The following is a 22,920-nucleotide window of genomic DNA, read 5'->3' as shown; positions in this document are numbered from 1 at the left end:
TTTCCACTCTTATGAATTTAGAGCTTCCTAAGTTGTTGATGGTTCAGTTTTGTTTAGTTCAGTTATAAGAGCAGTGTAACATGATTGAATTCGAGTTCTCTTGCTTTCTTTTGAGATCTCATCTGGTTCTACATTGTTTTCTTCAATCATCTTTCTTGCCCATAATGGTCTTTTCTTCCCATTAGTTATATCTGGTTCTCTTTCTTCAGATGTGTGCTCCCTCTGATTTTCAGTTTGTCTAATTTCCTCATCATCTGAGTTTGGTTCATCTTCTATGCTGGTTGAAAGTTTTAAAGCAGAGTGCTCTTCAAAAATTACATCTCTACTTATTTCAATTGATCTTTGTCTAGGAATACAAATTCTATAACCCTTGGAATTTTCACTATATCCTACAAATATACCTCTCTTCCCAGAAGGTTCGAGTTTAGTCCTCTTTTCTTTGGGTATGTGTATATAGATTGGACATCTGAATATTCTGAGATGACTAAAATTTGGTTTGGTTCCTGAGAAGATTTCTTCAGGTGTGGTATTCTTTAGAATTGAATGTGGACATCTGTTTTGAATATATACTGCAGTTTTAGAGGCTTCTACCCAAAATGAGGCATGCATAATTGATCATGTAACATAGCTTTTGTAGCTTCAATAATGGTTCTATCTTTTCTTTTTGCGACTCCATTTTGTTGAGGATTATAAGGTACTGTGTACTCCCTCTTAATCCCAATAGAATTGCAAAAACTTTTGAAGATTTCAGATGTATATTCCCCTCCATTGTCTGATCTTAATGTTTTGATCCTTTTACCTGTTTGATTTTCTACTAATGCTTTGAAGGTTTTGAATTTTGATAGAACCTCATTTGATTCTTTGACTTTCAAAATATAGATCCAAGTCTTCCTAGAAAAATAATCAATGAAGGATATATAATAAAGGAATCCTCCTAGAGATGGTGTGGGCATGGGTCCACAAAGGTCTGAGTGGACTAGTTCCAAAATTGATTTTGACCTATGTTCACTAGAGGGAAAAGGTCATTTTATGATTTTCCCTAGGGCACACCCTTTGCATGATCCTATATGAGTTGAATCTAGTTTAGGAGTACCATAAGTGATCTTATCTAAATTTGGAAGTGAACTAAACCCAATGTACCCAAGTCGTCTATGCCATAACTTATTAACATTTGATGTTTCATGACTGAGGGCTTGCATTTGAATATGGCTTAATCTATATAATGTTCCAAATCTAGACCCTATGGTAATAACACTTTTTATATTTGAGTTATTAGGCCAGTATAGTACTTTGTCTTTGTCTTTATTGAAGGTGATATGATATCCATCATCGGTTAGACTTGAGATAGAAATTAGATTTTTCTTTGTACATGGTACAAACAAAACATCTTTTAGATTAAGTGTAGTTCCATCTTTTAATTTGATAGAACAGGTCCCAATACCTTTTATAAGATAGGTGGAGTTGTCTCCAATTGTAACTCCTTCAGTGATATAAGTTCCAATTGTATCAAACATATCTCTGAATCCAGAGATGTGACAAGATGCACCACTGTCTACAATCCAAGTTTCTTTATTGGAATTTACTTCACTTGAAAGTGTGGAATAGTATAGTTGATTTTCATTTTCTTTTGTTTTAGCAAGGGAGGCTAGAATTTTCTCTCTCTAGACGATTTTTGAAGGTGTGTCCCATCTTCTCACACTTATAACACTTAACTTGAGAGTAATCTTTATTTTTAAAATTTCTTTTATTATTATTGAATTTCCTTTTATTGGATTTTCTCTTCCGTTTATTCGAGACAATGTGAAGAGCTTGATTTTCTCCCTCTTGGTTTGAAGTGATTCTTCTGGAGATTAACCTTGATTCTTTTGCTATGCATTCATTTTTCAATTGATCAAAAGTAGGAATTGAAGGTCTGCTTACCTCTTGTATGAAGATATCCCAAGACATTGGTAGCCCTCTCAGAGCTATTAATGAAAGTTCTTGATCTTCTATTTTGTTTCCAATGAATGATAATTGTTTCTTCATTTCAGAAATTTTCTTGAAATAAGATTGAATAGAATCTCCTATTTCCATTTTAATATTCAGTAATTGAGATTTTAAGGTTATTAGTCTACTTGAATTATTATCTCAAATGTATTTTTTATGATCTTGAATACTTCATATGCACTTTTGATATCTGATATAGAGGGAAGAATGTGATCCTTTACTGAATTGACAATTATTTTCCTTGCTTTATTATTTCATCTTTTCCAGGTGAGTTTTTCTGATTCATTTTGAGGTACTGGGATATCTTCTTCAATGTAGGTTTCTAGTTCCTGTTCTTCCAGAATTGTAGTAATATGAGTTTTCCAAGAGAAAAAATTTGATGCACCTTCAAGTCTATCTTCCACTTTGATGTTATTTGACATTATTTCTTTCCTTTAATTGAAATTTGAAATTTCTCTACCAATTTGGTTCTGATACCATGTAAAGTTTTAATTTTAATGTTACATTATTTTGATTCTCAACATAATCTCATATATATATATATATATATATATATATATATATATATATATATATATATGATAATAACAACAAGATATGTATATATATAATATTATATGTATATATAATTAATGAATCAATTATGTAATATAGATCTATAGGCACAAAAGTATAGATTCAATTTCTCACATAGCTATCATTCTTAACAAGAAGAAAGGGGAAGAAAAGAAGAGAGATGTAAGGAGATAATGATTTCGTATTTAATAGGTGCTTAAACCATCATTAAATTGAAGTGCTTGCAATTTAAGATGGTGCAGTGGGCTACTACGCTTCCTTAGTGTCATTACTAGCTAACAAGATTGGCCTATTAATGGGGTCCCATAGGCAAATGAGATGGATAGGGAACTCATTTAGGGACTTGTGACGGCATTTCAAGGCTTGGAGAGTCATTTAACCAATCTTGGTAGTCTCCTAGTTTTTAGGAGGAATCCCCATTGTTTGGAGATGATAAGATAAGATAATGATATTAATGTCCAACAAGAGACCAACAAAGGGTCTAAGGGACTGGAAGATACAAGGAAGAAAAACAACCCAGTAGGACCACCAAATGGTGTTTGAGAAAGAGCGAACAAGAAAGCAAAGGAAGGGAACAACAACAGACGAGAGAAGGACTAAATATCCTTTCTCAGTTAAAAGAAGTCCAGCACCGAAGGATAAGGCCCAAGGCTACTAGGGGTTCGGGTCCATCTCTAAGTAATACTGGAGATAGGGTGCCACTGTTTGGTGAATCCACGATGAGGTCTAACATATCTGGTGTACCTAGAGATGGGTGTAGCAAGCGGTTGCTTCATGCCCCTAGAGGGGGAAATGGGTGGGAAAAAGGCGACGATGAGCTGATCTGAGGGACATACTAGAGGACCTCTGAGGTCATGCTAGACACTTCTATCATAGTTCCTATTTTTAAGGAGAGTTTCTAAATTATAGGAAGGGATTGCCAGTTAGCTCGCAGTTGTCAGATAACAATAGTGGACAGGTTGTATCCGATAGAATCAAATGAGGGTCTAGATGAGCAAGCTAAGAATTATTGAGAAATAATTTAATTATTTTCTAAGTTGGAATGTTTAAATAATAATAAAAGTGATTATTTTAATCCCTAATGAATTGTTAAGCTTAATAATATTTTGTCCAAGCACCTAGTCATTAAAAATTAAGTTTGTAACTTAAAAGGGGGTCAAATTTATAATGAATACTAACCCCTTGTGAAGTTTGAATCCCTAGGTGGGGGATTAAATAAAATAAGACATTTTGTCATGATTAAAAAGGGTGAATAAAAACCCTAATTTTAAAATTGCGTTTAGAGGGATTCTACTTTGAGATTTTATGAGCATATTAGGTGTATTGTTATACGACAATGGAACACTATCAACAATTCAATTCATATGACAACCTATGGTTTAAATCCCAAATTGTTAGTAGCTAGGCATTAAAGAGTCTCTCCATCTCATCATGAAGAGGTGAAAGAAAGGTTGGTGAAGGCCTCTTAAAAGATGTATACTAACGAGGATTTTTATATAATGACTCACCTTTGTTAATCTTTATGGTCCAACTTTCAATAAATTATAGGTGAGGACGAGGGATAAATTAGCTCAAACTAATCGTACTGGATAGTTGATTTGGGATGGCAAGGTTGGGCCAGAGTTTAGTATACTAGCCACTTGCCTCATACAATAGTCTGCCAATTCCTCCGTTGTTGGGAGGAATTGATCCATATATAGCTTCATCTAGTCAATTATGACGAACAACTTCACCTTTAAACATTTGGAGAGGGGCAGCCTTACATTGTGCCTTGTGGATACACGATCAACAAAACCTTAAGTATTGCTCGATGTCGTCTTCAAATTGGGATGTTGATCTTGAAGATGCTATACAATTTAATAATGAGGAGGCACACGAGGGATTCACGGAGGTTTCATTACATGAGACAATCCCACTTTTGCTAGTGCCTTAGAGTTGGACTTGATTTGTGTTAAAAACCCACTCGAGGGAGATCCTGATTAGTGACATCTATATATTTTGTATGTTTCTGTCATTTTGCTCTTGAAACTTGTAGCCTTTTGTCATTTTGTTTTATTTCATATTTGTTATCTACAGACATTGACAATGGAAGCATTTATATTTCATTAATTTGTGTGTCCATTCTCATGTGAAATTTCAATTGAAGTCTAATGTTATGTAAAGAGGTTCTATAATGTCATTGATGAATGTGATATCAATTTCATATAATGATTATTTTTGTGATAGTGAACCCCTATAATCCCCTAAAAAATGGTAAAAGAAAAGCTTGGGCCAGAAACACATCTCCTTATCTCAGAAACTTGGAGGGCATAGGTATTTGCCAAATGGAGTTGTAATTGAGACTTGAAAGACAAGTTGGTGAGTTGTAATGAAACTTCTTTCCTTGTCTTCTTTTGACAAGATTGGCATTTTGGATGATGTGTTTGAAGGCGGATATCCGGATCCTCCATTGATTGATCTGCTAGTTCCAGTATCTCCAACTACTTGTAGGACATAGTTTCATGGGCCCCAAATTGCTCAAGCAACCATAGCTCCGTCTTTTGAGATAGAGAATGATGCATCACAGTTGACAGTGGATTCTGTTTGCAGGTTTCATGTGTCTACAGGGTCTGTGGGTGAATTCAACAGCTGAATTCAATATAAATGGTGTACAATTATATTAGAACAGTCTAACAATGGAGACTGCAGAGCACACTAAACTTTTAGCTCTAACTCTTTTCCAGTCTTAAACAGTATGATAGAATATTACTGACATCCAGACTATGGCAACAATAGGATGCCTGTTCTCTTTTGCCTTCTGCGTTAGTCATAATGTTTTGCACTGTGAAGGAAAGTTTTTATTGCTTTCTGGTGTGTTAGATAGTCTTACTCTTACTTTCAGCTTCTATATTCTTTTACACAATGTGCATAGCATTTGTTATTGTTATAATGGTGTTGGGCATTCCCCTTTAATTTTTTGTATATCAGTCTTTTGCCAGTTTAGTTTTACAGTAATAATAATTATCACTTTAATTTCACACATTCATTTATTAATTTTACATTGTTACTCCATCTATTATGGATACCAAGGTAAAAAAATTGTTTAAATGAGTATGCTGTTAAAATACAAGAAAAGAAAAAGGCAATTATCTGAAATGGGCTATACTTTTACCTTGATCTATGTTGCCAGCATTCTTGTTGTGTCCCACAATGCAATTACTGTTTTAGATCAATGGGTTAGGTAGTTTGAATGTGTTTCTAATATTTCTTAGGCTAGTTTTCGATGGTCATAAAGTTATAAACCATTGCCTTAATATGTTTAGGCTAGTTTTCGACGGTAATAAAGTTATAAACCATTGCCTTAATATGCTTACATTTTACTTCCTGTCTACTAGAGTTTCTTATCTATTTATTAAAAACTCATTACTATAGCATATCTAACTACAGGTAAAAGATTTTGAGAGGCGAGGTCTTAATTCTACTTCTGGCAGAAGAACAGAAATTCTCAGGTTAAAAGCAAGAATACGGGAGCTGTGTAATACATTTGTCTGCAATTTGAGCGAGGAGAATTGTTATCTTTTATTCAAGGATTCAGATCTGGTTGGGATGCCTTCTGATTTTCTGGAGGTCAGTAGCAATAAAACTTTTTATGAACTCTGACATATTATAGTTATTGACATGCTTAGCTACATCGAGTTTAGAGAGCAGAGATGAGTTCTATCAATTTTCATTGACTGAATACTAAAATATAAGGGTTGCATTTTAATATTTATTTTCTGAAGTGTGCCTTCTGAGGATTTTTCTCTTTTCAATTTAATTTTAAATATAAGATACTGGTATTCAGGGACTACAGAAGATTGAATATACCTAGCTGTACCTTTTTCTACTTTTTTCTTGGGTTGGAAAATTATTTTATGTCTTTAAAATATGCTTCAGAAGCCTAGATTTTACAGTAATATATACCATACATCCTGAGACTTCTAGTTTCCAGGTACAGTTGTACAATTACTTCTGGCCATAGAAATATGCTTATGAGTTTTACTTGCCCACGCCAAAAGGAATTAAAAGAAATCATCACCCTCCACTCATAAGTAAAATAGCCTTCTAATTTACAAGCTCTAGTGGCTAATTCAAACTGTTAGTATTATTAATAAATAGAGAACTGATGTATTATTATATCCCCTTTCTTGCTTCTGTGATGCGCTATTGTTATGACTCGTTACCCTATTCTGCTATGGCCCTGTACGCTAATAGTGAAAATTAAGGGATTTCGGTGACACTTGGCCTAGCCAATTTCAGTTACAGTTAGTTGTTAGACATTTTGGAGGAGTTTTTGGACACTATTTTTAATAAGTCAGATGGAGTTGGGTTAGGTAAGCTGACAAACTCATTACTGGCAGTCACGTCAGTGGAAACTTTTAAAAAATGACTGAAATTTTTTTTTCTATAATCATTTGATTTGATTCTTGAATTTAAATAACGATAACGTTTAACTTAATAAATTTAAAGTAAAAGATTTAACTTTTATTGTTCATCAAGTGAATTACTATAGAGGGGTTGTAAAGTTGAGATACATAACCTTCAATGGATATCCCCCCGCGAGATCGCACTCTGATTCTTTTCATCACCTCCTTTACAGTGGTTCCCCCATGCGGGGTACCGAGTGGGTGATGGGCCCCCTTCAGGGTCCCCCAGGGTAGTGAGATCACATAGATCCTTCAGTCAGCAACAATTTTCTTCCTCTAGCACTCTAGCACTTCTAGAGTTTCTCAGGGATGTCTTTGGACCTCCTGCCCTATGGCCTATCTGTTGATTCTAGACTTTTTCCTGGTTGATCGGAGCAGCTAGTTTGCTGGGTTGTTTGCTTGGGTATGGTGGCTTCCTCTTGCTTTGGTTCTTCAGTTCGTTGCTTGTTGTTTGGTCTTTTTCTGGACACCATTTGGTGCTCCTGCTGTTTGTTGAGTTACTGCTATGTTTCTGGCAGTCCCTTAGGCCCTCTTGTTGGATATTAATAAATTTATCTTACCTTATCTTTACTGACACATAAATTGTTGAAGGGGTTGAACTCCTTTCAAGTATTGTAAAAGTAGCTTTCAAGAGCTCATTTCTTATGTTTTATTTGAGATTTTAAGAGTTTCTATGCTGGAGATTATTTCTCAGAGGTTTGTGAGGATGAAAAGCCTCATGAGCAAAATTCTTTACACAGTTGAAGGATAGTTTGCAGAATCACTTAGTGCTTTCACGTAGGAAGTACAACTGCATTTATTGATCATTAAGAGTTCTTATTTAGAGAGTTTTGCACTGCATGTCAGCCAAGGGGGCTGACTTGATGAGACATCTCACGAAGATTGTTAGTTGCTGTTATTACATTGCTGGCTGTCCCATTTTGGCTTGGCCATAACATCATTGGGTGCTGATTACATGCCAGGAACTGGACATCTCAATTTAGAAGGGTCAACTAGGGTTTGGGAGGTAGGAATAACTCTCAAAAAGTTTACTATTTTCCGTTTAGAGACTACCCTATGGGATATGATAGGAATCTTCTTATGAGGAGTTTACAGAAAAAATGATTGAAAGATCTGACAAGAAGGATCCAGATTTCCATTTCAAGGAGTTAGCACAACCAATGTAGTGGGATTCAATGGATGCATACGTTGCAGATTTTTAGAGGTTGTTTGTCTTAGTGGTGGACATTTCAGAGAGGAGACTTATTGTACTATTCATGGATGGTTTATTAAATCCTTTGAAAGGATGGGTCAAAGCTCTCAACCCATATAATTTGCAGCTGGCCATTAGAAAAGTAAGGGATATGGAGCCCTTGATATCTAAAAGCTATTTAAATAATGTAATGTTTCTTTAATGTTCATCTTAGTTAGCTTAGGAAGTTTCCTATCTGCCCTTTGTTTGTGAGTGTTTTCTTTAAAAACATCAGGTAATCTTGTTATAAATAGAGCATATATCAAAACTATAATAACCTGGTATTAGAGTGGATCAATGGGGTTTTTAAAGATTCGACAATATTTTTTTTAAAACAATTTTTGGCCTCCTTGATTTTTGGCAATTTTTTAAATAACAGAAAATTGTCGGTTAAAACTTAACTTTCATTAGGTTGATTTTTTTTTGACAAATTCAAGATTTTTTATTTTTTATTTTTTGCAAATCAAATCGTGCGAGGTTGTGGTTGTTTTTGCACCCATGATTTGGTTCGAAGCTGTTTATTTTTTGATGTACAGATTCACATGTAAATTTAAGTCGTTTTTATCAAGGCCCGCATTTGTATCTTCTTGAAACCATACAATAGTTTTGGGCATTTTCATGTCTCCAAGCCCATGCTTGAAGACATTTGGAGAGTTGTGTTCTACAAACCCTAAGCTTTAGTTCTAGTTGTTTTTCTCTACCTCTTGGATGCAATTTTTCGCACATTGTGTTGTCATTGCTTTTTGCTTAGTTAAAGCGACAATCATCCTGCCCAAGTTTTTTGTTTGAATAATGGCGTTTGTATTCTTTTTGCACATTTTCAGAACATAAAGCCCTCAACCTTGTAAATGTTTTCATGTTTTCATATGTTTACTGTTAAAGGGATTTTTCGTAGTTTTCTTTTTGTTATTTTCTATCATTTTTCTACTCATGTCTTTGTAATTTCCTTGGCAAATCAAAATGATAGGTTACAATTTATATAATTTGCAAAGAGGTAAAAGTCCAAATTACACACTATATAATGTAATCAGACATTTTCAGTGGGTTTGCATGCAAATTTTCATTTCCTATGGCATGCAATATTATATATAAAGCGATTAAAAGGTTCAAAATCAACAAGTTAGTGGACGTTTAGACTCACATTACGTATGAAAGCATATGCAAAATCAAATGTGGGTGGGACTTAAAATCCCAATTCCATGTGATACTGCATTAATTACCTTTGAGACGGCCATTTGAGTTTAAAAATGTGGATCCTTGTTAAGGATTTATGACCTTTGTTTTTGCCTCAATCATAGTTTGAAACGTTTTGAGATTGGTTTCTTGCTTTGCATGCACAAACTCTGAAGCGACGTTTTTGCATTTGAGTGAAATTGTCCTTTGGTGTTTTCATGCCCCAAATCAAATAGGACTGCCTCACCATTCATTGCTTTTCTTTTTCTATTTGTTTCAAGTTCCATGCTGCCATGAATTTCTGAAATAATTTGATGAATTTTGTTTTATTTGGTTTGTGAGGTCCTTTTATAAATTGAGCACTTTGTATCTTTTGTGCCTTGGCACATTTTTTTCGAGCATGCTTGTTTCGATTTTTGATGAGTTGTTTATGCGTTTCTTTCCATATCTGCTTTTATATCCACATTTGAAAGTAGCTATGGCAATTTGTGTGCCTAGTTTTGGTTCAAGCAACCTTGTCTTTGTTTTGATTTGTCACAATATCAAGTTTAAGGAATTGGTTAATCTACGTGTTTCCTTTTGGTCATTAATTCCAAGGACCTCGATTGCAACAAAACCATATTTGTAAGTACAAAAGGGTTGTCTATTCAATGAAATCAAATTTTTTTTATTAGTTGCATTTAGAACAAGTGTATAATTTACATGTAATAGAGGCTTTCCATCTTCATTACATGTAATCCAAAGGGCCGTCATGGTTAAAAATCTTGCTTGCATGCTTATATACTATGCATTTCGGGGATTTCAACTCCCATTACATGTATAATTAAATATTATTTCATATGCATTCACTACATGAAACCTTTATTGCATTGTGCTTTATACTATAATGTTCTTTTTTGATATAATTGGACACTACTTGGTATTATTTAATTCCTTCTATTAATATGAACTATAAACCATAGATGAAAAAACTGCACTATATCACTAAAAGCGCACTATATCGCGTGTCATTGAGCAGGCCAATATAATTGCCTCTTATATTGCTACCCATATTTAGTTTGTAGCACAATGATTTTTATCGAAAAATATTGGCAAATTGCGAGAGTATATTGTTAAAAAATCACTAGTTAAACTGAGTTAAAATAATTAAACAAAAAGGTAAAGTTACATGACATGATTAGAGTTTTTTTGTCTCCTCTGTGATTGCAAAATAAAAAAGTCTGTAAAAACGACAAGGAAAGTGAAATCTTCCAACTACAATTGCAATTCCTTCATGTTCCCACCTTTTCCATCAACTATGTCTCTTAGTATCAATTTTTGTAAAAATTCATTTGCAAGTTTTTTATTTGATCAGTTCATCACTTCATTGAAAATATTTATTAAATGTTTCATATTTAGTTTTGCATTATAAATAATATATAAAACACATGATTAATTTGTAAATATTTGTAGAATATATTTACTATTTAGTACTTAGTTTTCATTGTAAATAATATATAAAATAAATTATTAAATATTATAAAGTATATCATTAATTTGTAAATATTTTTAGTATATATTTAATATTTAGTTTTACTTTGTAAATACTAAATAGTATAAGATATGTTATTAATAATTATAAATACATCATTAATTTGTAAAGATAAATAGAATCATTTTAGTATTTAGTTTGCATTGTAAATAATATATAAAATACTTTATTAATTGTAAATATTTATAGAATATATTTAGCATGTAGTTTTACATTGAAAATAATATATAAATATATTATTAAAAATTAAAATATATTGTATATGTGTGTTATTAAGAATATTTTAAGAAATTATAAATTTTAAAATGTTTGATAAAAGTGTCAATTATTGTCGATTTTGGTGAGTATGAGTTTTTCAAAACAATTGGGTCGGCCAAGTTATTATTGAGTCCGTGTTTTTCAAATATGCTATAAACAATGCAAAGATGATTGATTGGTAGTTCCAAATGCCAAATCAATGCAATTATATATGATTAGTAATTCTAAATGCTATAATAAATTATGAGACTTAATGAATTGATACAATTATGTATTTGCAATGATGCTTTTAATGGCAAATAGAATACAAATTACACGCCAAGTCTGCACTAATAGCTCAGACATTAAGCAACGCTATGATTTCAGCATGTGGATACTCATGTATGTATATGGATGAGCATGATTGCATGTGTCTATGTATATGCAAGTGTATATACGTGGACATCTGTATGCATGCGAGTATCTATGCACATATGTATGTAGATGCATGGGTATGGATGTATATATGGATGCTCATGTATGTGAGGATGCATCATGAATGAGTGTGCTAATGGATTACGGCTAAGAAGGCAAGTGTAATGATGTACCGTAATGTCCCCTCTTGTGACTTACCCTTTGCTTCTAACTAGATTTGGAATTTGATCTTATTTATATTTCACATATATTGTGGATTTATGATGAGAAATACAATTATTTTCTGTAACAGGACATACAAAGTTTATTTCATAACATGATATGTCCTCTCAAAACTATACAAGTTGTTTGAATAAGGAAGATAATTTCTTCATACATGAAGACAAAACATATTTAATATTATTCTCTCCCTATAATAATAATGTGAGGGCGAGCTTACCCTTATCCACTATTTATTTGCACTTTTGCCACGCTACTTAAGTTTGGTTCTTTTATTTGTTTGGATGCCTTTATATCTGTGTATGTTTTACTTTCCTTCCATTTAGTTGTCTCATGTTCAATCACACCTTATTGTCCTTGTCCTATTATCGACCTTATTTCCCTATTTGTTTGGTCACCTTTTTGGTTGCTATGTATGTTTTAATCCTTCCAATTTCTTCCTTTATATACTCTTCACTTAGCTCATTTTTTTTGCAACTCCCCCTCACTAACTCCAATGTCGTTCCTCACATATGTAGCTGATCGCTTTGAGGGCTAGTGGGCCCTCAACCCAAAGGTTGGCACCCATTCATGGGCATACATTTGAATAATGATTGGGATAATATCGATGTCTCACAATGTTTAATACGTTTGAATATATTCATCGAGATAATATAAATTTTATATTATTATTAATAGAATACCATTATAATATATACAAAAAAAATATAATTATTTTCTAATAATTGGATTAAGTATTGATGCTATTTAATATATTTAATGGATTGTTTGTATATTTTTTGATAATATATATTATGATCACCTATGGTTTCTTACTATTAAGAATGAATGGTTCTGTAATGACATTTTAATCAAGGTGTGACGCTAATGAGGATTATTTGCCTATGCCATTTATAATTGATGTCACCTATTTCAATTTCAAGCATATCATTTATTCTTAATAGTTTTTGCAAATCTCTCTCTCTCTCTCTCACACACACACACACACACACACACACACACACACACACCCACGAGATAGTAATACTTGATTATATAATCATATCAATAATATATCACATTATCATTATATATTTACTTAATATAAAATGTAATCATTTATGTCATTGGGCCTATTCTGGGAGGGTCATGACATGTACTAACTACTATGCAGGTGCTATATACACATGACAAGGAATGTTTTCCTTGCCTTATTTAGATTTTGTGTTTCATGGGTCTAGAGTTTAAGGGATATTACATATACCTACCTTTTTCAAAATTGAAACTTTTGATACCCATTGCATGTATCTTTATAGGCAATATCAATCTAAAATTCATACCGCATACCTTTATATGCATTTCGGGGTTTTTAACCTCGACTGCATGTGTTATAACATGTAATTCCATATGCTTTCTCATGTGCAATTAAAACCCTATTTTCACATGAAACTTAGTGTCTTTCTCTCATAATTGGAACATTTTGTTTCAATTACATGAACTTTTACACTTTGCAACCATGTTGTTCCCTTATCAATGTGTCATGAAAACTCTGAAATTGCATTTTTGGTCACTTTTGAGTCATCTTTCTTCTTTGTTGTGTCTTTTGTTTTTAGTCAGGAATTTAGTCTGTTATCTTGTATGTCATGTCGAGACTTAATCCAGCTTGAAAATTCTTGGAACCCATCATTACAACACGCCATTATGACTGTTCTCAATCATACTCTGGCTTCATACCTCAACTTCACAAAATGATTTTCCAAAAGAGCTAATACTACCCCATGCAAGAAGATGAGGATGGTGTTTCAATAACGTTCTTCTACATGATCTTTGCAAGACCAATATGTTGTTTCATCAAAGGCAGTAGAATACTTTCAAGACTGATTCCAAGCAAGTGGTAGCTGATCAGTAAGAAGGATCATGAACAAATTTCAGTCATTGGTTAGAATAAAGGTCAGTGATTTATTGATGCCATCAATGCACAGTTCAAAGTGATGTTTACGAAAGATACTCTCACCTACAAATCAATAGATTCCAAGCTCTGGTAATCTAGCGAGAGGTTGGCCTATTTCACAAGAGGATGATGTAATGAGAGTCTTGTCTTGTCAGCCACTCAAATTAGTTTCATCTATGTATTGGTAATCCATTTTTGACAAATTATGTATAAAGCAAAAAATTGCAATTGAATGTGACCACATGACATGTCAGATTGTAAAATGCAATTGCATGTAATCACATTACTTGTCAAATTACAATAGGACTATAGTGTCAAATAAGTCAACAGCTGAAAGTTAGTTTTCAACCACTTTCTCTCTGCCAGTTTTCTGTAAATATGAGAGGGCTCATTTAAAAAAATTATATTTGGCAATGCTACAAAATTCTACCAGTTTTTATGTGCATTCTAAGATTTTAAGCTTAGATGTAAATCAAATTGCTTTGAATAAAAGAGGCAGGTTGCTTCCAAACTTTGTGCTAATCCAAGTTGTCATGTGACAAATTTTTTCTGTAATTGATCGTGAGTGTTGTTTTATATTTCAAAAGTGATTCAAATTCTATATTGCGAACTTTGAGAAAATTATTGCATTTAGAGTTATAGTTTGGTTTCAGATTTGGTCTTGCAGACTTGAGCTGCTTATCACGTTTGAAGCTATTGTAGAATGCTCAAACAAGGAGTAACTTACAAACTTTGTGCCTTTATTTTCTGCAATTGTGCATTTAAGGTGAAGTGCACATTTGGAGATTGCGCTGCATGAATTATTCATCCTTGTTCTTGAAGTCACATAAGTAGTTGTGAAATGACTTTTGAGTTTTCGTGAACTCCCTGTTTTTAACTTTGCTAAATTGTACTTAAGAGACTATTGTAAAGAAAAATCGTGTATTTTGATGAAAAATGAACACCCACTTTGAAAGAAGAGAGTATGGTGAATGTAACGGCTAGTGAATTAGTCTAGTGTAGATAATCTTGGGTTTTAATTTAGCGTAGGTTGTTTCCAGTAACAATAGACAGGGGGAGGTTTCCCTTATAATTAGGAGAGGTTGTCTCACACTATGGTTGGAACCACTATTTTGCAGTTGATCCCAAAACTGTTGGTTGCAAAATATCTACCCAATAGATTGCAATTTTTCTCTGCACTTTTTGCTATTATCTAGGTTAAATGACGGTTTGAAACTGTGCCATAAGAGTTTGTTTTGATTGTTTTGACTTTTTTTTTTTTACAAAAAGAACAATCACTTTCTCTCATCGAGGGTTTTGGCAATTCCTTAAAGGTTTCAGGCATGCGTGGGAGATTTTTCATGGGTGATTTTCTTGTTCCCTGCAGGGCATTTTTTTGTCTTTCCAATGAGGACATGGATTTTAGATTTTGGTTTTTGCACAATTTTTGAGAAAAATCACGGGATTTGATTTGACTATATTTTATATAAAATTTAGGAGTTTATTTCTCTACTCAACTCCTTAGAGCAAGGGTTTTACTGTTTTTCCTCAAAAACAAAGTTTTGTATTCTGAGCATGAGGACATGAAGGGTTTTCTAAATTTTCCCTCAAAATGAATCATGGTGGGTTGCTTCTAGATTTTCGCAATTGTGAGTTTTCAGGTTTTGCACAATTTTTTGACACAACTGGGATCTTTCTTTGCAAGAGGGCTTTTATAACTTTTTCCTCAAAAAATTACTATAGGTTTTATAATTTTTTTTTTTGCTGATTTTTCTATTTTTTCTCCTAAAAAACCAGGTAGTTTTTTGTTGGTGATCTTGACATCACATCAAGGGCTTTGCAATATTTCCCACAAAAACTGTGGCTTCAGTTTAAGAAGTTGTTCTTGGTGTCTTTGGCTACAAGGAGGGATAATTTTGTTTATCAACATCAAATTGGAAGGATTCTGGTTATCTTGGTCATATCTTAAAATTCTATAGAATCAGGGAGGGTCTCAGTAGCAGGCTATTGCATTTGTGCCCCAAAGAATTTCCATCATATGTTTTCTATAGGGTAATTAGTACGATGACCATTCTGTCTTCTGTTCATGAGTGTTAGAAACATTTTCATGTAATTTTTTATAAATACAGCCTTTTGTCTCCATTGTATATATTGATTTATATTAACAGAAGAAAATTTCAATCTAAGGGTTTTCCTTCAAAAAAGACAAGGACAAGTAGCCATTTCATAAGGAATCACATCAGCCATATCTTAATTATTGTGGATCTTTGATAGATAAAACAATTACAAAATAAATGCTTGCAGAGAATATCTTACTTGAATAATGCTGAATGTATTTACTTCTTCTTTGGCAGCGATCACAGTTTATCTTTCTTCTTCGAACTGTATACTGTAATAACTGAAATGCAATGTGACTGATGCAATAATATTAATAGAGAGCAATGTTCTTACAATAGTTATTTATTAACTGCAGGTACTTTGAATGCCGTGGATTGATATCTTTCCTTGTGGCCAGAGTGCACATAAATATGTGAACATAAAACATGACTCCGAAGAGTCATGTCTCTACGTGGCCCAAGGGCCACTTAGAGCATGCCTCTTCGGAGGCATGTTCCGTTACAACAATGATAAACAACCTTGATTAATATACGTGCCCGATAGTAAGAATATAACTGGCACGATAATGAGATTATCTCTCGATATAACAAAAGAGCCCGATCACAATAAAGGCTGCCAATAGTCAATGAAACTTAATAACAGTATTTCAAGAGATTGCCGATAATCCATATAATATTACAAGGACATAGGCATATATATATATGTCATTTATAGAATCAGCAGTAATATTCAGTATATCAAATAATCCATGTTTTGCTTCTTCTGACGCTAAACATTAACACTCCCTCTTTAGCAAGGGAGAAGTAAAACATCAATAAGTTAGAATCATCATATAATCAACACAATATGAACAATAAATGATCTCTACTTGCACTTAAGAAATGTCTAGAGATGTCCATAGTAATTAAGTTTTCATGATCTCTACTTGCACTTAAGCAATGTCTAGAGATGTCCATGATACACACATAATCTCTACTTACACTTAAGCAATGTCTAGAGATGCTCATATAATACACACACAGGTTTATTATTTACAAGATCGTCACTTTGTAAATAATTTCCTTCAAATGAATATGTCCATGAAAGATCGTCACCTTTCATTACATATCAAATGCTACTAAGCAAACAATAGAAGCGTAAACTCAAATGAAATAAATATTTTATTTCAAAAATTTATCATTACAATTAATCATACCAAGTTTTTCTTTGAAGTATTTCAGTTTCACTTTAGCAAGAGGCTTGATAAGGATATTAGCTGTTTGCAGTACATATGTATTCTAATTGAATAACTCCTCGATTCACCATATCAAATTTAAATATGTTTGGAGCAGTTGTGAAACACTGGATTAGATGAAAGTTTAATACAACTTTGATTATCACAATAAATCACAGTGGGCTTCAAATGTCTTTTGAAGAGATCTGATAGCAACTTTCGTAGCCATACTGCTTCTCTAGCACCCAAGGAAGACGCAATGTACTCAGCTTCAGTGGAACTCAATGCTACTGAAGTTTGTTTTCGACTAGACCAAGAAATCATACTAGATCCAAGACTGAAACAATATCTTGAAGTACTCTTCCGCTCAACGGAGCTTCTAGCCCAATCAGACTATGAATATCCAAGTAGTTCAATGTTAACTTTGTCATGTTTGATTCCCATTCCAATAGTGCCCTTTAGATATCTCAACATATATCTAGCTGCATGTAGATGTATCTTCTTAGGAGCACACATAAACTGACTCAAGGTGTGAGTTGCATAGCCTATGTCACGACGAGTATTGACCAAATACATAAGAGATCCAATAATTTGTCTGTAGTAAGTAGGATCTACAGCCTCATATTTGTTCATATCATCTTTTAATTTGTGTAGATTTATTTCCATAGGAGTAGCAGTTGGTTTACATTCCATCATTCCAAATTTGGTTAAGATATCAATTGTATATTTTCCTTGATTTAGTATGATACAGTTGTCTTGTTGCTAGACTTCTAATCCCAGAAAGTAGTGAAGTAACCCTAAGTCTTTCATTTCAAATTCTGTGGTGAGTTCTTGCTTACATTTCTTTATAAGATGTTCCTCACCTGTAATTAGCAAATCATCAACATATAATACAAGAATAATCCTATCATCACCATCAGTTTTGAAGTACAGATTTGGGTCAGCTTCATTTTTGGCATATCCTAATTTCAATAGGTGGTTATCTATTCTTTCATACCAGGCTCTGGGAGCCTGTTTGAGTCCATAAAGTGCTTTCTTTAATTTGCAAACACGAGTTTTGCTGTCATATGTATTGAACCCTTCTGGTTGTTCAATGTAAACTTCTTCAATCTTGCCATTGAGAAATGTTGTTTTGACATCCATTTGAGGTACTTTCCATCCTTTAGATTCTGCAATTGCTAGGATTGTTCTGACTGAAGTGTACCTGGCAATAGGGGCAAAAGTTTCTTCATAATCAATACCTTCTTTCTGAGAGAAGCCTTGGGCTACAAATCTTGCTTTGTATTTTTCAATACTACCATCTGATGCATGTTTAATCTTGAATAACCATTTTGAAGAGACAACTGATTTGTTCTTAGGTATTGGTACATCCTATACGTCATTCTTTAATATAGAGTTATATTCCTCAATCATTGCTTCCTTCCTTGATTGATGTGAAAGTGCTTCTTCAACATTAGCAAGTTCAGATTTTATGAGTTCAGATAGCAATGCAACATAACAAGATTGATTTCTGGTCCTTTTGCTTTCTTGAATTACTTCATCTGGTTCAACTTGATTTTCTTCTAACATTTTCTTAGCTTAAAGAGGTCTCTTTTTATTGTTATTGTTGATGTTTTCAGGTTCTATATGTTAGACATGGAAGAGAAATCAAAATCATCCTCCCTCTCAGTTTTTGTAGGTTGATCTTCTTCAGAAATAGATTCATCACTATTACTAGAAATTTTAAAGGCTGTGTCTTATTCAAATATTGCATCTTTGCTAATTTCCATTGTCCTTTGCCCTGAATGTAGATCCTGTATCCTTTTGTAGTTTCACTATATCCAATGAATATTCCCTTTTTCTTGGAAGGCTCCAATTTCGTTCTTTTCTCTTTTGGTATGTGAATATAGATTGGGCATGTGAATATTCTTAGGTGGCTTAAATCTGGTTTAATGCCGGTAAATACTTCTTTTGGGGTGGTATTTTCTAGTACGGAGTGAGGGCATCGATTTTGTACGTAGACTGCAGTATTAGATGCTTCAGCCCAAAATGAATAATGAAGATTTTGATCATGTAACATGGCTCTGACTGATTCAACAATAGATCTATTTTTCCTCTCAGCTATTCCATTCTGTTGAGGATTATAAGGTACAGAAAACTCCCTCTTAATCCCAACAGAAATTCAGAAGTTTTTGAAGATATCAGATATGTATTCACCTCCATTGTCAGACCTTAGGGTTTTGATCTTTTGACCTGATTGATTTTCAACTAAGGCTTTAAATTCTTTAAATTTGGATAAGACCTCAGAGGACTCCTTTTGTTTTAGAAAATAGATCCAGGTTCTTCTAGAGTAATCATCAATGAAAATTATATAGAAAAGACACCCATTAAGAGAGGGGACTGACATAGGACCACAAAGATCTGTATGAATCAATTCTAGAATGGATTTAGATTTATGATCACTTTTAGGGAAGGAATGTTAAGTATTTTTACCTAATGCAAACCCTTTACAAATACTTGAATGATTAGCTTTCATATTAGGTAGACCTTTTACAATTTTCCCTATAAATGATAAGGCTTGAAAGTTAAGATGACCTAGTCTCCTATGCCAGATTTCAGAGGAATTTGAATTATCATTACTAAGGATTAAGTTTAAATTAGGATTTTGGTTATTACAAAGCTTATAAAGACTTCCATCTCTGACTCTAATGGAGATGGCTTTCTTAATAGTTGAGCTCTTAGGCCAAGATAGAACTCTATCTTCTTTAAATGCAATTCTGTACCCTTGATCAGCAAGTCCGGAGATAGAGATAAGGTTTCTTTTGATCCCTGGTACATATAGAACATTCTTGAGTTGAAGTGTGATTCCAGAATTCAGTTGTATAGAACAAGAACCAATTCCTTTAATAGGGTGAGAGGAATTATCTCCAATGGTTACTTCTTCTGATTCATGATTTGTGAAAGTTTCAAACTTATCCTTAAATCCAGTGATGTGACGAGAAGCTCCATTGTCTATGATCCAAGTATTGTGATTAGTGTTTAATTTGCTTGAGAGGGCTAATAAGTAGAATGCATAATTTTCTTTATCCACTTTCTCAACATTTTCTTTTCTGACTTTTGCTAAAGCTGCTTGAATTTTCTGCTTTTCTGGACATACATAATAAGAGTGACCAAGCTTATCACGTTTAAAAAATCTAACTTTGGACCAGTCATGTTGTTTGTGAGATTTGTGATTTTTGTTGAAATCCTTCTTGTTATTCTTAAACTTTCTTTTCTTATTTGATTTAGTGTATAGTGCTTAGATGTCTCCCTCTTGATTTGAACTTAGTCCTCTGGAAGCTAGTCTAGATTCCTCTTGAGTACATTCATTTTTTAGTTGATCAAATTTCGGAAGTTCGGGTCGTGAACTTAAACCCCGAATGAAGATTTCCCATGATAGGAAGACCTCTAAGAGCAATCATGCTTAGTTCCTTATCATCCACTTGGTTTTTCATAGTTGCAAGTTGATCTTTTAATCCAGTAATTCTTAAGAAATATGAGGTTATAGATTCTCCAATTTTCATCTTTATATAAAGTAGATCTTATTTTAAAGTTAATAATCTACTTGTATTGTTGATTTCAAATGTATTTTGAATGGAGGAGAACATTTCAAATGCAGTTTGAAGATTGGCTATAGATGGAAGTATATGATCCTTTATTGAGTCTATAATGATCTTCATTGCTTTATTATTATGCTTTTTCCACGTTACTTTCTTAGATTCACTTTCAGGCATGGGTAAATTTGATTCAATGTATTTTTCTAATTCCATTTCTCTTAGCACTATTAATAATCTGATTTTCCAAGATGAGAAATTTGATGCTCCATCTAGCCTATTTTCTATTCTTACGTGATTCACCATTTTAATGCTTTGATTTTAAAACCTCTTTCTTTAACTTTTGAAATTTAGATTTTGAATGAATACTTTGCAATAGTTTTCCTATCAGTATAGCTCTGATACCATGTTAATTATTGTGGATCTTTGATAGATAAAACAATTACAAAATAAATGCTTGCAGAGAATATCTTACTTGAATAATGCTGAATGTATTTACTTCTTCTTTGGCAGCGATCACAATTTATCTTTCTTCTTCGAACTGTATACTGTAATAACTGAAGTGCAATGTAATTGATGCAATAATATTAACAGAGAGCAATGTTCTTACAATAGTTATTTATTAACTGCAGGTACTTTGAATGCCGTGGATTGATATCTTTCCTTGCGGCCAGAGTGCACATAAATATGTGAACATAAGACATGACTCCAAAGAGTCATGTTCCTTTACAACAATGATAAACAACCTTGATTAATATATGTGCCCGATAGTAAGAATATAACCAACATGATAATGAGATTATCTCTCGATATAACAAAGGAGCCCGATCACAATAAAGGCTGCTGATAGTCAATGAAACTTGATAACAGTATTTCAAGAGATTGCCGATAATCCATATAATATTACAAGGACATAGGCATATATATATAAAATTTATAGAATCAGCAGTAATATTCAGTATATCAAATTATCCATGTTTTGCTTCTTCTGACGCTAAACATTAACACCATAAAATGCTTCAAACATACTAGATAGTGAGCAGTTAAATGACCTCAGAAGGAGGAAATTCTGTTTTTGATGTAGGGAGCCTTGGAAACCTTCCCACAAGTGCAGTATTTAGGCTAAAAGTAAAGTTGTAAAAGTAACAAAAAATAATATCAAACACAATCTTGACTCGCCCAGTTCTACAATTTGTAAAATTTGCCATTTGTGTAGACCGTAAGGTTTTCGGTTCATTGTTCAATCTTGGATCTATGTGTTTGTGTTCTACCAAGATTCAATAAAAGCATTGGAGCATCACTGATCAGACAGGGGTTACGATTTGCAAGTTGCAATGTAGTCTCAGTGTTCTAAGACAAGTCACAAAATATAGTTATCAATTTGAGTTTCAACTTTTTGGGCAAAATCCTGATCACATTTTTGTCATCACATTTTTTTATTGTAAGTGTATGATTGGCTGTAGAATTTAGGGTTTAATTTTGAATCAATCATGCATTGTAAGCCTAAATTGTTACATTCTAGCAGCTAGCTAACTTACAAAGTAAAATAATAGAATTACAATTTAGGGTTTAATTTTTAATCGCGCCTATAAATTGTAATTTGTGATTGTGTATAGTTATTTAAATGTCCCTCCTTTTCTCTTTTTTAGATGCTTTCCTTATTCCTGCGGATACACATTCTTTATATACAGCAGAATCAATCTGAGGCAAAAATATACAACTTTCTATTGTTATAACCTGCAGAATGAAATCATAGTATAAACCAGACATAATAAAATGTTAAGCTTAGGGGGAAGTTGTTCATGAAAAGTTTGCAGGAATCCATTTATCATGACTATCCAACCCAATGATATGGGAAGAAGAACATCTCAATTAATAATTAATGCTACATTTAAAATGCGAAATGGAAATATAATATTAACTCTAATAGTAAAGAAATCAGAGAAGGCGTCCAAATGGAGGCCCCAAACTTGCAAAATTTAGGGGCTCCATCAAATGGCACATCCAGACCTGGGAATGTGATCTTCTTTCACTTAATGGCGCCCCTTGGACACAATAGCTCGATCTTTCAAGTTGAATCTGCCTAGCAATTGTCATTAGGAATTCAAATAAGAAGCCCATACAATCGTCAGAATTTTATGCGGAAGGTCATGAACAAATCTTAAGACCATATGTTTCGGTGGCATCAAGATCGAGAGCATAGAGGCTTTGCATCCTCCAAGCCCAAGAATTTTTTTTTCCAAAACTTCACAATTTCATTTTATCTCCAAGCATG

General features: G+C 33.2%; 1 protein-coding gene across 8 annotated transcripts in view; it reads left to right on the top strand.

Annotated features, from left to right (window-relative positions):
- The window catches only part of LOC149552163 (Zincin-like metalloproteases family protein), a 273,149-nt gene that overhangs the window by 59,406 nt on the left and 190,823 nt on the right, over window positions 1–22,920 (top strand). For all 8 annotated transcript variants that reach the window (XM_089787642.1, XM_089787641.1, XM_089787648.1 and 5 more), the window contains one exon: window positions 5,989–6,168. In XM_089787642.1, the coding sequence (XP_089643768.1) occupies window positions 5,989–6,168 (180 nt within the window). The remainder of the gene's footprint in view (window positions 1–5,988; window positions 6,169–22,920) is intronic.

The sequence above is a fragment of the Cupressus sempervirens genome, chromosome 6 (assembly GCF_028749045.1).
Source record: "Cupressus sempervirens isolate cs-2001-9-10 chromosome 6, ASM2874904v1, whole genome shotgun sequence".
Classification (NCBI taxonomy): Eukaryota; Viridiplantae; Streptophyta; class Pinopsida; order Cupressales; family Cupressaceae; genus Cupressus; species Cupressus sempervirens.
The sequence above is the reverse complement of the archived record's forward strand: the minus strand, read 5'-3'. Positions and strand labels throughout refer to the sequence as shown.